The 14,664-nt window shown below is 43.4% G+C and overlaps 1 protein-coding gene across 2 annotated transcripts in view; it reads right to left on the bottom strand.

The window, feature by feature from the left end:
• Nucleotides 1-362: 362 nt before the first annotated feature.
• pdzrn3b (PDZ domain containing RING finger 3b) overlaps nucleotides 363-14,664 on the bottom strand; it is a 106,404-nt gene continuing 92,102 nt past the window's right edge. Inside the window, exons 4-10 of one of the 2 annotated variants that reach the window (XM_079510309.1) lie at nucleotides 7,951-8,207; nucleotides 6,927-7,014; nucleotides 5,278-5,376; nucleotides 5,094-5,156; nucleotides 4,652-4,753; nucleotides 3,273-3,389; nucleotides 363-2,738 (exon numbers count right to left, since the gene is read on the bottom strand). In XM_079510309.1, the coding sequence (XP_079366435.1) occupies nucleotides 1,251-2,738; nucleotides 3,273-3,389; nucleotides 4,652-4,753; nucleotides 5,094-5,156; nucleotides 5,278-5,376; nucleotides 6,927-7,014; nucleotides 7,951-8,207 (2,214 nt within the window). In that variant the 3' untranslated portion in view covers nucleotides 363-1,250. The remainder of the gene's footprint in view (nucleotides 2,739-3,272; nucleotides 3,390-4,651; nucleotides 4,754-5,093; nucleotides 5,157-5,277; nucleotides 5,377-6,926; nucleotides 7,015-7,950; nucleotides 8,208-14,664) is intronic. The other variant, XM_079510310.1, reaches the window with a different exon arrangement.

Raw genomic sequence — 14,664 nt, 5'->3', positions numbered from 1 at the left:
TTTACACCGGCTGAGAAAACTGGAGAATTAATGGTTAATGTGGTTAAACGCTAACGTGACATGGATGCGTTCCAGGTCTCAATGGATTAAGACTTCCAGATCACGCAGGATAAAGCATTAAACTTTTATGGCTATTAATGGTGCCGATGAAATGGTAGTGTTTGTATAGGAGCTTTGCTTTGTGTACTTAGGCTGAACCTTTTCATCTAGTTGATGGGTAGAGCACACAGTAGTGACAAATGACAAATGGCAAGTGTCAAAACCTCTGTCAATGTGGATTCCTTTCTTCACATGCCGTAGTATCTTCCTGGACGCATGCCACATCGAAAACCTTTTTTTATAAATAACAAATACTGACAACATTTCAAAGCTCATCATATATAAAACAATAATTTATTATTTCTCTCATTTTACAAGACATCAAATTGTGTGGCTAGCTAAGGATTAATGAAGCTGTGTTATTTTGCTCGATACATGAATCCCTACGAAAGCAAAGGTGGCTATGATGTGCTTCAACAATAAACGCAGAAATAGTTTAAATTCAATGATGTGAGGAATGTCATCCCCAAGCATACACAATGATATCACTTAATGATGACAGTCTACAGTATGGAACATGGTACATCAATGGTAACATTTACAAAAACAGCACCGTCCGAGATATTAAAAAAATGTGTCTTTTTTCTTAAAAAACATGTTTTGTTAAATTTACAAAAGTCCTCTCAAAAAGGATTATATGGTTCACCTTGTAGGGAAATATTATTGTGTCTTTCAATAGGCATAGGGTATGTATAACAGTAAAATACTGATAAGAGATACTTGTTAAGCGTAAATGCTGGCTGTTTACTTATGGCACACAGTCTTTACACACTTTCAAAACCTTCTAAAAGATTAGAATCTTGCATTTACTCAAATATTATTCAAAAGAGCAAGCACAAAGGTAGAAAAGGTTATTGAAAGCATTTGAAAAAGAAAATAAACATTTTCAAATCGTCCTCGTCGCAGTCACGTCCGATTTATGTGTAAAACGTCCAACCACAGAGCACTCAACAGACCACCTCTCGACCAGTGCAAGGTCAAAAGTTCCTTCAGAAAAGGCCTTTCTTGTTTCTTATTTACAAAATGTTGCCACATTGAACGAGGCAGGAATCTCTACCTCAACTGGTAGTGTTCTATTTACAGGACTTTACATCCAACTGTAGGCTCTCCTGATCTGACTGACGACCCTGGACTGGGGCCCAGAAGTGGACCTAGACTGTGGTCACAGACAAGAGGGAGTTGTAGACTCTGACTCCATCTGGCGACTTGGTACCGTGGGTGAGCAGTTCCTGGATGGTCATCCAGTTGTCAAAGATTTTCTTGTTCCTCTTTTTCATCATCTTTTTGTTGCTCAGTTCAATGATGGTGGGTTCTTTCTTGTCCTCCTGGTTGCTTTGCTCCTTCAGATTGTCAGCGCGACTCTGCTTCATGAACTCGCGCCGCTGCCTCTGTTCCTTGGAACGCACTGCATGTTGCTTCCTCTCCTCCTTGCTCCAGTAGCGGCCCATCTTAAGCTCACTGATAGCATCGTCGTCCGTGGTCATACCACTGCGTTCCTCGCGAATGCGCAGGGCACGCTCCTTCAGTAGCTTGTCCCTTATGGGCCGCTTGGTGATATAGCGCGTGCCGTCACTTCGTATCTTAACCTTCCACTCCATCTTGGGGTCCAGGTCACTGGGTGAGTTGGGGTCATGGCACATGCTGACCAGGCTCATCTGGCTCTGGGCGTATTCCACAGCAGACTTCTGCTGGATCAGCTGCATGTAGCTCTGGTAGTGCTGAGCATGGGCTGGTATGTGGGCATGTTTATACGGTGAATGAGTCTTTTTCCTGTCCTTGCCCTCTGGCAGCGAACCTCCATCGCCATCCTTGGAAGAGGCCCTACTTCTGCTGGGGCTTCCAGCCTCCTGGACAGGGGACAGGAGGGGCTTGAGTACCCTGCTGTTGAGGCCAGTGGAACTCGATGCCCCTGCCGGACCCTGGTTCTCTTCTCCCCGGCGGAGGGAGTTGTCCGGGGACAGTTCCAAGGTCAAAGGGGTGCTGCGGCAGCTCTCGCCAGTGTTGTAGGCGCTGGAGCTGTCCTTGTCTGATTTCTCGGGTAGCTCGGTGATGTCGGAGAGCTCGTGGCGGCGCGCGTCGATGCTGGTGTTGTAGTTGCGGAATCCGCTGTTGTGCAGCATCCACGACTCTCGATACTGGTCCCTCAGCTGCTGCATCTTGTGGGCACGGACAATATTCAGGCACTCCAGCTCGATGCTGCGGAGCTCCTCATTCAGCATCTCCAGCTCTTTGTCCACTCCTTCCGCCTCCTGGACCCCCCCGGCCCCGCTGCCCTGGCAATAGACCCCCTGACCTCCAGGGTTCCTCACCTGGCACTTCAACTCTAGGAGCTCTCGGAATCGCTCGCACTCGTCGGCCGGAATCCCCAGGAAGTCGGTGTCGGCGTAGTCGGCGGAGATGAACGACTCGCTGCTGAAAGGCAGGTCGGCGCTGCCCAGAGTGTCCTGGCTGTAGGTCAGCTTCCTGTGGCTGCCCAGCGTGTTGGAGGCCGTGGTCTGGTCGTCGCACAGATTCTCCTGCTCCGAGCTCTCGTCGTTGCGCGTGCTCTCGTCCGTGCGGCCCACTCCGCTGTCCTTCTCATGGTGGTTGGACAATAGTGTGGCTGTGTCCGTGGTACCGCCGTCCTCCTCGTGCTTCTTCTAGTACAAGAGACATCAAAACGGGTGAGAAATAATGCCTCATTGACTACTAGGTGTCTATAGTTACTATATTATTGGTATTGGTGTGTAGCAGTAGCAGTGGAAAACTATCACGTTTTCAGAATCTGCAAAAAGTCTGCTGAGAAAGGAAATTATTAAATCAACCTTAATCACTTACTTACTGGTATCGTTTGCTATTATGATGTTGATGTCTGAACACTTAGGCAACCTTAGACCAAATGTCGTCTAAAAAAATAATTCATTCATTTTGTCTGTAGGTTTACCACAGTCTTGAAAACACTGTAATTAAAATATTTACTAACAATGATAAACTCGGGGAAGGCCAACATTAATTGTACCTGAACAGCTGCTACACTCTGTGGACTTGGTTGATTGAGATAGCCTGTCATTTCATGCTGTTTGCACTGCACGCACACATGTGCATGTGTGAATGCTTGTCTGTGGGTGTACATGTGATTGATGTGTGTGTGTGTGTGTGTGCGTATGCATGTGTGTGTGTGTGTGTGTGTGTACCTGCTGCAGCATGCTGGCGGTGAACTGCATGGCCTGATGATGCTGCTGCTCCAGCATGTCCATGTGAAGGTCATCCAGAAAGTCGTTCCTGTCGTCATCCATCCAACCCTCGTCCAGCTGACACACAACAGGGGCTTGTTAGAGGCCAATAATAAACTACAGCTGAGGTCCTACACCAAAACCATGATATCAATAATAAACTACAGCTGAGGTCCTACACCAAAACCATGATATCAATAATAAACTACAGCTGAGGTCCTACACCAAAACCATGATATCAATAATAAACTACAGCTGAGGTCCTACACCAAAACCATGATATCAATAATAAACTACAGCTGAGGTCCTACACCAAAACCATGATATCAATAATAAACTACAGCTGAGGTCCTACACCAAAACCATGATATCAATAATAAACTACAGCTGAGGTCCTACACCAAAACCATGATATCAATAATAAACTACAGCTGAGGTCCTACACCAAAACCATGATATCAATAATAAACTACAGCTGAGGTCCTACACCAAAACCATGATATCGTTGCTGTCGGGAGGAAACCACCTAATTTCTTAGGGGTTTTTTTCTTCACAAAGCCGTGCTATTGTTCACCCTTTACACCCAGACGAAACTTCTTAACTCCACCACCTCTCCCCCCTCTCATGCAAGTAATTGACAATATATAAAGTCACAACACCAACTTTGATGAGGCAGTATTGTTCAAAATATATGGTTTTCTTCATTTCCTGAAAAATGAATATTTTTCATTTTCTGGAAAATGAACATTTGGAGTTAGGTGGTTTCTTCCCGACAGCAGAGATATGACATATATTACAAACAAACTTGCTACAGAGTAGACATCCATCTATCCTCACTATACAAATATGCCTCAATAATTACTTAAATCAGTTTGTTCAAACACCACCAATCTTGATTAATATTAAGCCCTTGTACACAAAATATCTTTTCTTAATTGATCATTAGTTTGGCCATAAATGAATTTGTGTCTGTCCGATCATAATAATTGAAGGTGTTGGAAATGTGTCTGCGGTGCTTGAACCTAACCTGACTCCGCCAGATGGGGCAGCAGAGAGTACATAGGGGTTCCCCCCTCCTGCTCCCATCTGGGAACTCTCAGGCAGACGGGATCAAGGCAAGAAGGCATACACAGTGCTGCCTTGATCCCGCCTCTAGCTGCTGCTGATTGGCCAGGCCGTTTGGTGGCCGGAGCATCAAGTCTGCCTGGGGCAGCAGTGTACTCTCTGCTGCCCCATCTGGCGGAGTCAGGTTATCTTGAACCCCCAAATCATTGCTTTGTGGCTTTATTATTCTTATATGATTTATATTGTATTTATCTTTCAATTAAATATTTTGTTACCTGAATTTCTGGTCTGGCTACCAATAGACAGACATTGCGGTTCTCCTCACTGGTCAGCAGTGCTACAGCTTCCTCACGGTTCTGGATTTCAACACCATTGATCTGGGACACAGGATGGATGAATGAGATTACGCTTAGATGATTACATTGTAAGGATTTAGTCAGTTTTCCAAAGTAATATACTGCTTTACCAACACAGGCAACCAGTAATATAATGCAGTAAGCCAATAATATGTACAAAACCCTACAAACACAGTGCACAAACAACATATAAGTAGCAATAAGTCAAACAAATCCCTGGATATAAGTGTGTCTTTGCCAAGTAGCTAAAGTAACGTAATAATAGAGAAGTGGTATGTAGGTACAGAATTATGAGCCTAAAGTTAAACCAAAAACAAACTACAGTAAGATGGTTGCTTCAGAGCTCATATAGAGCATGTACCTGGATGATTCTGTCCCCTTCTCTGATTCTGCCGTCCTTTGCAGCAATACTGTGCGGGTCAATCTAAAGCAAGCAGAGAAAGGTTGAATTCATCATTTGAAGACTTTGTAAAAGTACATTTCCTTTCAACAGCCTCGCTATAAACACATCCTGAAGGTGCTCTTCAGCGTTTCAGTGGATTCACCTCACTGACGTATATCCCAGTCTCATCCTCGTCATCGGTCCTGTAACACACCGTCAGGCCAAGCTTGTCCTGGATGTTGGCACGGTACAAATCCACTTCCTAGAAAACAGACATGTGCTCCAGGTTACACCTGACTCTTCATCTGACGTTTGGTTTCTTTTGCTCTTCATAAAATTGGGTTAAGAACTATTAGTTTGATATTTAGACTTCTATAAGGACACATAGAGCAACAATGATACATAAATCACTGTCACAACGCTCTTGGCTAGATGCCGAGAAGCCTTTGTGTCTCTTATAAGCCCAATGACAGCATGAGGGATGATGTACTGGCCTGCAGCCAGGCAGAGTCACGTTTGTCACTTGTCAACACCTGTAATCTAGGAGATCCGGTTAAAGATACAAGCGGCACCTTTTTTTCAGTAGCCGGGGTAGGTAGGGATTGGTCAAACCGAAAATGTTTCAAAGCATTTTAACCCGGCGATTGGAATCCTTTCTAATCTGCTGCAGAAGAATAGAATACTTCACACATTCAGGCAGAAATGCCTCCTCAAGGGGTTTTTTCCAAAACACACAGATTTTTTTGAGTGGTGTAAACCACTCCTACAACTGGCTTTGTTAGTGCAGAACATGATTTCATTACGTCAGACAGGCTATATAAGACCTTACACCACTCAGTTCACACGGGTGTGATTTTTTAATTTGGTGTAGTATACTCTGTGCAAACAATTGCAAGTGTTTTCCTTTAACTGACTTTAATTTAACGGACCTCTTTGCCCGTAATCTCTCTTTAATAAACCATATTCACGGTGGCCACTTACTTCATGGTGGATGAACTAAGAGCAAAGTGGCCACCAGATGAATTATGGTCAGATACGCGTAAGCCTTTGTTGTGGCACAGCATTAAGTTCTTAAAGCACTGCTTTAAGAACATCAGAACATCAGAAGTCTAATATCAGCATTTTGAGGTGAAGTGTCACTCAGTCAGTCTTTTGTGATGGGGTCAGTAGGCAACATGTACATTCTGCTGTGCATCTGCCTCCTTGGTCAGTCTTGACCAATACCCTGCATGGATACCCCACAGTGTGTGTGTGTGTGTGTGTGTGTGTGTGTGTGTGTGTGTGTGTGTGTGTGTGTGTGTGTGTGTGTGTGTGTGTTTTGGGGTGCAGGGGTCATAGGAATATCAGCAAAGGGATGGGAGTCACTATCCCCTGGTTACATCCTCCTCATCATGTCCTGAATCTGGGCATTGTTAATGTGCAACATCGGATCCATCATGGCAGAGCTATTATCTACTACTCCATATAATTACCCGCTGGGCCTGATCTCCTGTGGAAGACGTATTACACCTTGTCACTAATAAGTAATGATGTCACAGTTGTGCATCTGCTCAGACAAACAAGCTACTCGATTCCTGTCTGTCCTACATGTGAGTGTCGTTATATGGGGGGGAAGTGGGAGCCGGGCGCATCAATTATTGTGATCTATCGGAGAGAACAAACATTGTGGTGACCAACAGCATCATTGGGCTGGAGACACAGAGGCTAAATCAGACCGGCTGATGGACCAAAATGGAATCTGTGTCTGAGCGTACATCTTCATTGAGGAGGCAGCAGATCAGGACAGACACTGAAATGGAGAGTATGTCATACCTCATACTCCAGCTCCTCTCGTTCCATGTCCTGCTGTATGCCCTCTAGGAAATCATTGGGGTCAAAATACGCATGTCCTGGTGGATGCCTATGAAAAAAGCAAGATACAATATATGTAAGATACAAAAGCAGTGTTACCAGTTCAGCAGTTCAGATACACTGGGTGGAAAGAAATGAGCAATCCGGGGCAGGTCCTAATAGGTGAACAACATTCAGAGGAAATAGGTGAACATTCAGTAAAAATAGCCAATCTACATTCGACATATTCCCTCTGCACCCAATCTGTTGTAGACTAGAGGGTGAAAAAGGATGCCAAGGATAGGCCACTGGGGGACTCTGATCAACAAAGTATACAGTATATGGTTCATGTGTTTAAAAAGATACAAGCAAACCAGAGATAAAATAATAAGGACTCAATGTAGATGTCACGCCCAGAGGCTAATCAGAAATTAGCATGGCGTGTATTTAATTTGACTCTGAAGTCATATAAATAAATAAATGATGAGTGGTCATGAAAGGACAACTGCTTCTGGCACAGTGGGCAAAGCGTACCCAGACTGTCAATGCCCTTGGGCCACGCAGAGCAACAATACACGAAAACCCTGACTTCATATCCAAATGTAAAAGAACATCACTGTCATAGTGCATTTGTGTGCCCTGGGATATGGCAGCTCCATCTCTTGTAAGTGACAGGCAGAAGGCTTCCCATGAAGCTCACTGGAGATGCCACGCGGATAGTCTTGTGAAAAGACAAGATGTCCCTGTCTTAATTATTACAGAGAATGACAGGTTCCATGTGTGGGTGTGAAACAACCTTTTCAGAGTTGATGCGTTCTGAAAGCTTTTTAGTTTTTTTTCTTCTTCTTTTTCTTTTTCTTTTTTTTACCTTCCATTAGATGTTTCATTCACTTAGAACTCATTCTCCGGCAGGAAGACTGAATTAACAGCATCTCACTGAAAAGTCCCTTTCTAAATAAGAAAAAGGAAGGTGCTTCATCACTGCCGTCAGTGAGTGAGTACTCACTCCTCAGGAAGAAGATATTGCTCCAGCACCGCCATGGTGGCGGGTGCAGAGGCAGGCAGTTTGGCGAGGGCCATGATGTGCTGGAAGGTGATTTCGGTCTGGGTGCAGATGTCGGCCACGTGCGTGTCGGCAGAGGGGCTGGTGGGTTTGGGGCGCGGTGCGCGACGCAGCACTTGCACCATGATGGGTTCCTTGGCTGTACGGAAGGCCTCTACTGCCTGGTCGTGGGTGGCCTTGGACAGGTCCTTTCCATTGACCTGGATGGAGACAAAGGTGACAACAAGAGAGCAATGCATGGTTAATCATTACAGTGGTGGAGACGATGCATGCTGAATGCATGCACAGGATGGTTTATACGTACACACGCACGCACGCACGCATGCACGCATGCACGCACTCACATCACCCGTGAATACCATGTGCTAGCACTTTTTCCACAATTTTGGATTGGTTATTATTCTATTGGTTAACAGATATTTAAACGTATCCAGTTACAATAGGGACATTTTCAGCTGGATAAAAAATAACTTAACTAATTCAAAACATTACTAATTCATGTTTTACATGAACTTGACACATTGTGTGATAAGTCCATTAAAGTCCTTCTTGTAATCTTGTAAACACTCACTAGAGATCTGATTGGATCAGACTGATCCAATCAGATCTCTAGTGAGTGACTAAAGCATGACACCATTTAGGCTTGTCCCCTTACATAAACACCGCAGCAGCGATATATTCCATTTCACTGATTTCAGTGAATTATTAGTGCCCCGGACTCTTTTACAGGGTCAGAGTCCGGATCAAGTAGAATCAGACCTTAATTAGAAAGAGTCTCTCTTTAATTAATCAAGGTCATTAGCGAGGGCTGCATGGAAGAGCCCTCATTTAGCTAAGTAATTTCTCAGAGGAGGATAAATCTGACCTCCCGTCAGAGACAATGGAGCGGGTGCACTGCAGTGTGTTAACCTGGGAAGATTAATTCCTGGAAAAAAAGGCAGCAGCATGCCATAGTGAAGAGGCTAATTAAGTTTGGTTGAACCACTTAAGGGTTCTATGTGGCGATGAAAGACGAGCTCACGTGCTAATCAGTCATCGCTCTCACACCAATACATACTATATCTAATGCACCTTGGGGGTAACCACTAACCACACATGGACCCTAGTGTCCCAGTTCTGGTAGTCTCGTGTAGCCAGACAACTATTCTACAATCTCCGAAAGCTGGAACTACACCTGTCGAAATCCGAGCAAGGAAGCTGCCCTTTCGGTTCACGAAATTATATTTTTTAAATACCTTTACATTTTATTTTTGGATTTCCATTTCTGCTAAGCAGCAAGCTATTTATGCTTAGATGATTTCGATTTATTTTAGGACACACCAAGACTGCATTTTTTTAGTTTTTATTCTTGCATAATCGGAGACAAACGTTTCGGCTATCCAGCCTTCATCAGTGTGGAGAGTTTCTGAATGTCAATCCCTTTTTGACACAGCCAAAGAGTAGTTTCTGTGAATGGCATTGGGATATTGGTGACGCCTGTGGCCCAAAAAGGTATTATACCTGTTCACTTTTTACATTTTCGACAAATTTGACTATTTATTACATATTCTAAACAAATTAAATGAATTGAATCCCGCAATAGGGATGTCTGGGCATAGCCTGTCCACCTGTGGTGGTTGCTATTGACGGTAGAAAATAATGTTGCTTTATTCTAATGTATGTAACTGATTTATGAACGGCAGAAAAGCCTGATGCCCTCAGCGACTTGCATTAGCTTTGTTTAAACAATTCTCTAATTGTTTGTTGTACATATGTATATTTTATGAGATGTATTTGCTAGTCACCTTGTTGATTGTTCACAGAGACTTTATAACACAATCCCATTCTGTAATTACCCATCGGGTGTGAAGTGATGCGATTAGTGGTGATTAGGTGCACTCTATCACTGGATAGGCTGGATAGCTGAAACGTTCGTCTCTGATTATGCAAGAATAAAAACAAAACAAATGCAGTCTTGGTGTGTGCGACCCAGTACAGTTATTTCCAGTTTTTTATTTGAACGGGTAACACACCACAAGTCAGAGCGTGGTGGTCACAAGAAAAGATTTATATTAGGATAAATTTGTGCGAGTGTAAAGACAAAACGAAGTGGGGAGGAGGCTTCACTTCCGCTTTATCGCTTACTCATGATCAGAGCTTCCGTTCTCCAGACTGTATGACGGAAGCATTTGACATTTGAGAGAGGCAACAGTCTGCCAACGTGAGACTACAATTCTGGGCATGTCATAATTGGCGAAAATAGCATAGCTACAAGCTCACAGTGTGTTGTGATCTTGCAGATCGGACATTTTTTGTCAGAGAGAGATGGTGTGGAGGAAACAGATCTGAGAACAGTGACATATAGTACAAGCAAGATGAACAGACAGCTTTGTTACAATAGCTTCGCACTCACTTTGAGTGCCTTTGAAAATACTTAAGTATTCAAAGGTACGTGTTTTAAAAAAATACTTAAAATAAGTAATCAAAAGAACAATCAAACAAACAAAAAATATAAATTATAGTGAAAATAGCAGATTTACAAGATATTTTTACTGTATTTGAAATGTAGTGGAGTCAAAAGTACAATATTTGTCTTCTGTAATGGAGTGAAAGTCATCCTGTTTAAAATTCAATAAAAAGTAAATTGAAAAAATAAAATAAAAAATACACTTATAAATAATAACAAATAAATCTGTAATTTTGTATTCTGTTTGCAAACTTTGCATTGTCAATAAACAAATCTTTTAAAAAAAAGATACAAATACTCAAGTAAAGTACAGCCACTCTAAGTACAGTACTTAAGTAAATGTACTCAGTACGTAGTGAGTAATAGCAGTGAGCTGAATTAGGATGCCATGATGGCAACAGAAGAGACGAGGTGTGTTACTGCACTTTGGGTCAACGCACTGGCTGCCCCTCGGCTTATCAGGGTTTGAACAGCATCACCGTTGCTCTCAATCATCACATCATTTGGAATTTGTTTGATAGGATCTGAGCCAGGGGCTCGTCTCATTTCATAGGCTCTCCACGTAGCCTCTCCTTCTGCACACGCACGCGCACACACACACACACACACACACACACACACACACACACACACACACACACACACACACACACACACACACACACACACACACACACACACACACACACACACACACACACACACACACACACACACACACACACACACGTCTGTAAACACGCAAGGAATAATGCTGCTATTTAACAGGACCTGACTGATGCAAAATAATTGCATGGTCCAGCGTTTAGCTTTTCCAGCTCATTAGCCATGTTATTAATCTTTAGCGTCTCACCCTGACATTGAACACACACACAGTACAGTACAAACACCACCACATCTTAGGATTCATTTTGTGATAAACATACAGCTGCTTGCTGCCGTACGTTGCCCCTGGCTAGACTGGTCTCATTCTGATTCATAGCATTAGTTAGCACCTCTCGACACCAGGAGGAGGAACTGCAACGTCTAACAGCCTCCAGACATAAACTAATGTCCTGTGCTTTCTGCACAGTGAAATCCTCAGTGTTCATTTCAACTACGAAGAGATAACAAATGGAACAAAATCAAGAAATGGTTCCATTTGTAAACTCTTTTGGGTTAAATCAACACAGAGGATTTTACTGTGTGCTGCCTGTTTCTGTATGTAGTCATTGTGTGTGTGTGTGTGTGTGTGTGTGTGTGTGTGTGTGTGTGTGTGTGTGTGTGTGTGTGTGTGTGTGTGTGTGTGCGCGCGCACGCTTGTGTATGCATGTGCATGCGTGTGTGTGTGTGTGTGTGTGTGTGTGTGTGTGTGCGCGCACGCTCGTGTATGCATGTGCATGCATGTGTGTGTGCAATGAATGCGTGTGTTTACTGAAAACACTGATATGAAGTGGGCTGACTGTGTTCATGTACAATAATCTCAATATTCTATAACAGCACCTCTACCATTTGGAGCTGTAATGTTACACATCAGCTGAGAGGAACACAAGTGCCTTTCTCTTGCTCGTCCTCACTCTCTCTCTCTCCATACATGGCTCAAACAAACAAACCTCGTTGCCAGGAGTCCCAGGGCCACTTGAAGACTACAAACCAAAGACAAAGCATTAGCCCCCTTTCTCTAGGAGCCCGGAGGAGCATTCTGCCTCAGTGCCCTCAAAGGGTTGAGCCCCCCACAGCCTCCATTCACAACACTCACCTCTGACACAGCCTGGCCCCTGTGCAGCACACTGGGAAAACACACACAGTGCTCTCCCGACACAATGCGCCGCTGTCTGCCACCGCTGTGCTCCCCAAACGATGTGAATTAACCCTGCTCCTCTAAATCACAACCTCAGCTCAACTTCAGCACTTGCGATTAGCGAAAAACACATTTACAATGCAGCAAATGAGCAGGGAACACAACAGTTAAGAATATCAGTTTGAAGGTTTTCAGCAACTAGTTTGGTATTTGTGAATGCCCTGCACAACTTAAGAGCTGTTGGATGACGCAGGAATTACTTAATCAACCTCCTCTGGTGGCTCCTCAGAGAGGAGGAACTAATTTAATGAGAAGACAGCGGCAAGGTCTGCGTTAAATGCATATTAAAGTGATCTGAATCATATGTCTGTTGGTGATTTGCAAGTGTGGAATGTAAAAGTGTGGGTTTGATATTCAGAGCCTATCTCATATTCAGAGCCTATCTCTGGTCTAGTATTATTTAATTAAAATATTGCATTAAAAGTGGAATGAATTATAAACCAAGTCTTACTGTGCAAGACTTGGTTCTGCTTATTTTGAGGATATTTAAAGGTTGTGGCCGGTTTTATCACTGGGATCTTTGATGGATATGCCAGCCTTCATCCTGTGGGTAATAATTAGGGCCAGCAGGGGACAACCATGCCTCGATTCCACACTCGCCATCATCCCTGGAATGCAAATCACGTCAGATTGAAACCTTGATCTGCGTGTGTGTGTGTGTGTGTGTGTGTGTGTGTGTGTGTGTCAGATGCACATGCCATCTTTTCCCTGATTGCCAACCAGCTGCCAAAGATGCTTATCTGTGAGATTGGGAGAGCAGTCCCTCTCACTGTCATCGCCATAGCTCGAGGCGGACCTCAGGTGAACTCCATCAGTGGAGAAAGACTAGGGCTATGATGATAACATAATTCACTTCTACCATATTATAAAAATCATATGGAAATCATAGGAAAGGCCTTGCGGAATGCTAGCCAAATTCACTGGACACATAGTGTAAAATTAGTCTTTGATAAGGCTATTGAATCTGCAGCTAATCCTTTTATAAAGCAAAGCACATCATTACTTTTTCTGTTCCTGGGGGAAATGCAACGAAGTGAATAGAGTGGAAACTTTGCCAGCCAGGCTAGCGGTGCTTTTCACTGGTGGGCAGAAAAGCCCTGGGAACTTCAGACTATAGACGGGTATTCAGGAAGCCTTGAGAGCCAGGGCTCTTGCCTCTTCTTTCTGGTCCGATACACTTCCTTAAACAAATTCTTTAAAGTCTGTATTCTTGGAACAGAGAGAAGCATTGACGTGATAGAGAGCATGAAAGCTTGAAGACTTACGATCCGGGGGCCTATATAGCATTTGATTGGCAGTCTGAATATGGGTCATTCAGCTTTGAAAAACAGTTAATCCCTCTTTTATTTCACATTTAGCTATTTTCATACAAAAAAATTAAAGGAAATATAACCGAGCGAGTGTGCAATTGTTTCTCACTGCTTGTGTTAGTATCTGTGTGTACACGTTGCTTTACGCATGTGTATTTGTAAACTTTGTGTGTATTTAAGTGTGTACAAGTTGTTCTTTTTTTACTTACTGGAGAGGAAACTCTTTGTAGTGTTAGACTTAAGTCCACAGCAGACGTTATTTTGCGCAGCATGCAGGCTTACTGAGGATTACAGAACAAACGGCGAGAAACGTAATGCCGCATGAAAAAGACACCACTGTTTACTTTTCTAATCTGATTTAAGCAAGGGACATTCTGTTATCCAGCAGATCAATTAAATAACCCAAATCACCTCCTGTAGGCTTTACACTGCCCTCCTCAATTCACAACGGAAGGTTTTAATCAAAGAAAGAAGTGCTGCAAAGAACATTCTATCGACTACTGGACACATAAACGAAAGACACCGCTTCTCTAGATATAATACACGTGCAGGTAAAACATGGGCAGGTAGTGTGGGTCTTACCATTTGAGAGTAAATCTCTGCATCAGTAAACACTGAAATGATAATAGCGCAAACCTTAGAATGCACAGAGAAGTTGAGCAGATAATATTGCAGCAACGTCTTCCATTGTTCCTTCACAGCGAAGATAGGAAAGGGAAAGGGGATATGGATGTATGGACCTGTGACACCTCCAGACCGTGGAGTGGTGTCACCCTTGATTAGGCCTGTTATCTCTCTGCACTGAGCCAGTCTCCCTCTCCCTCTCCATCCTGCTTGAACAGCCCCAGAGACATCCATGGCTCCTCTCCTGTGAGGAAGGCTGTGACCTCGACTCGAAAAGACTAGAGACTGCACTACCAAAACTGTGGAAATTCTTAGTAAACTACTAGTAGTCAATGTTGACTAAACAAATAGTTTATCTAATTGACAAATCTGTGAAATTGTATTTTAATGCAGAAGGACCTCTTTAGCTTAGTTATTCAGGAAATGCCTCATTCAGC

The sequence above is a fragment of the Electrona antarctica genome (assembly GCF_951216825.1).
Source record: "Electrona antarctica genome assembly, chromosome: 9".
NCBI lineage: Eukaryota > Metazoa > Chordata > Actinopteri > Myctophiformes > Myctophidae > Electrona > Electrona antarctica.
Note: the sequence above shows the minus strand (reverse complement) of the source record. Positions and strands in the feature narration are given on the sequence as shown.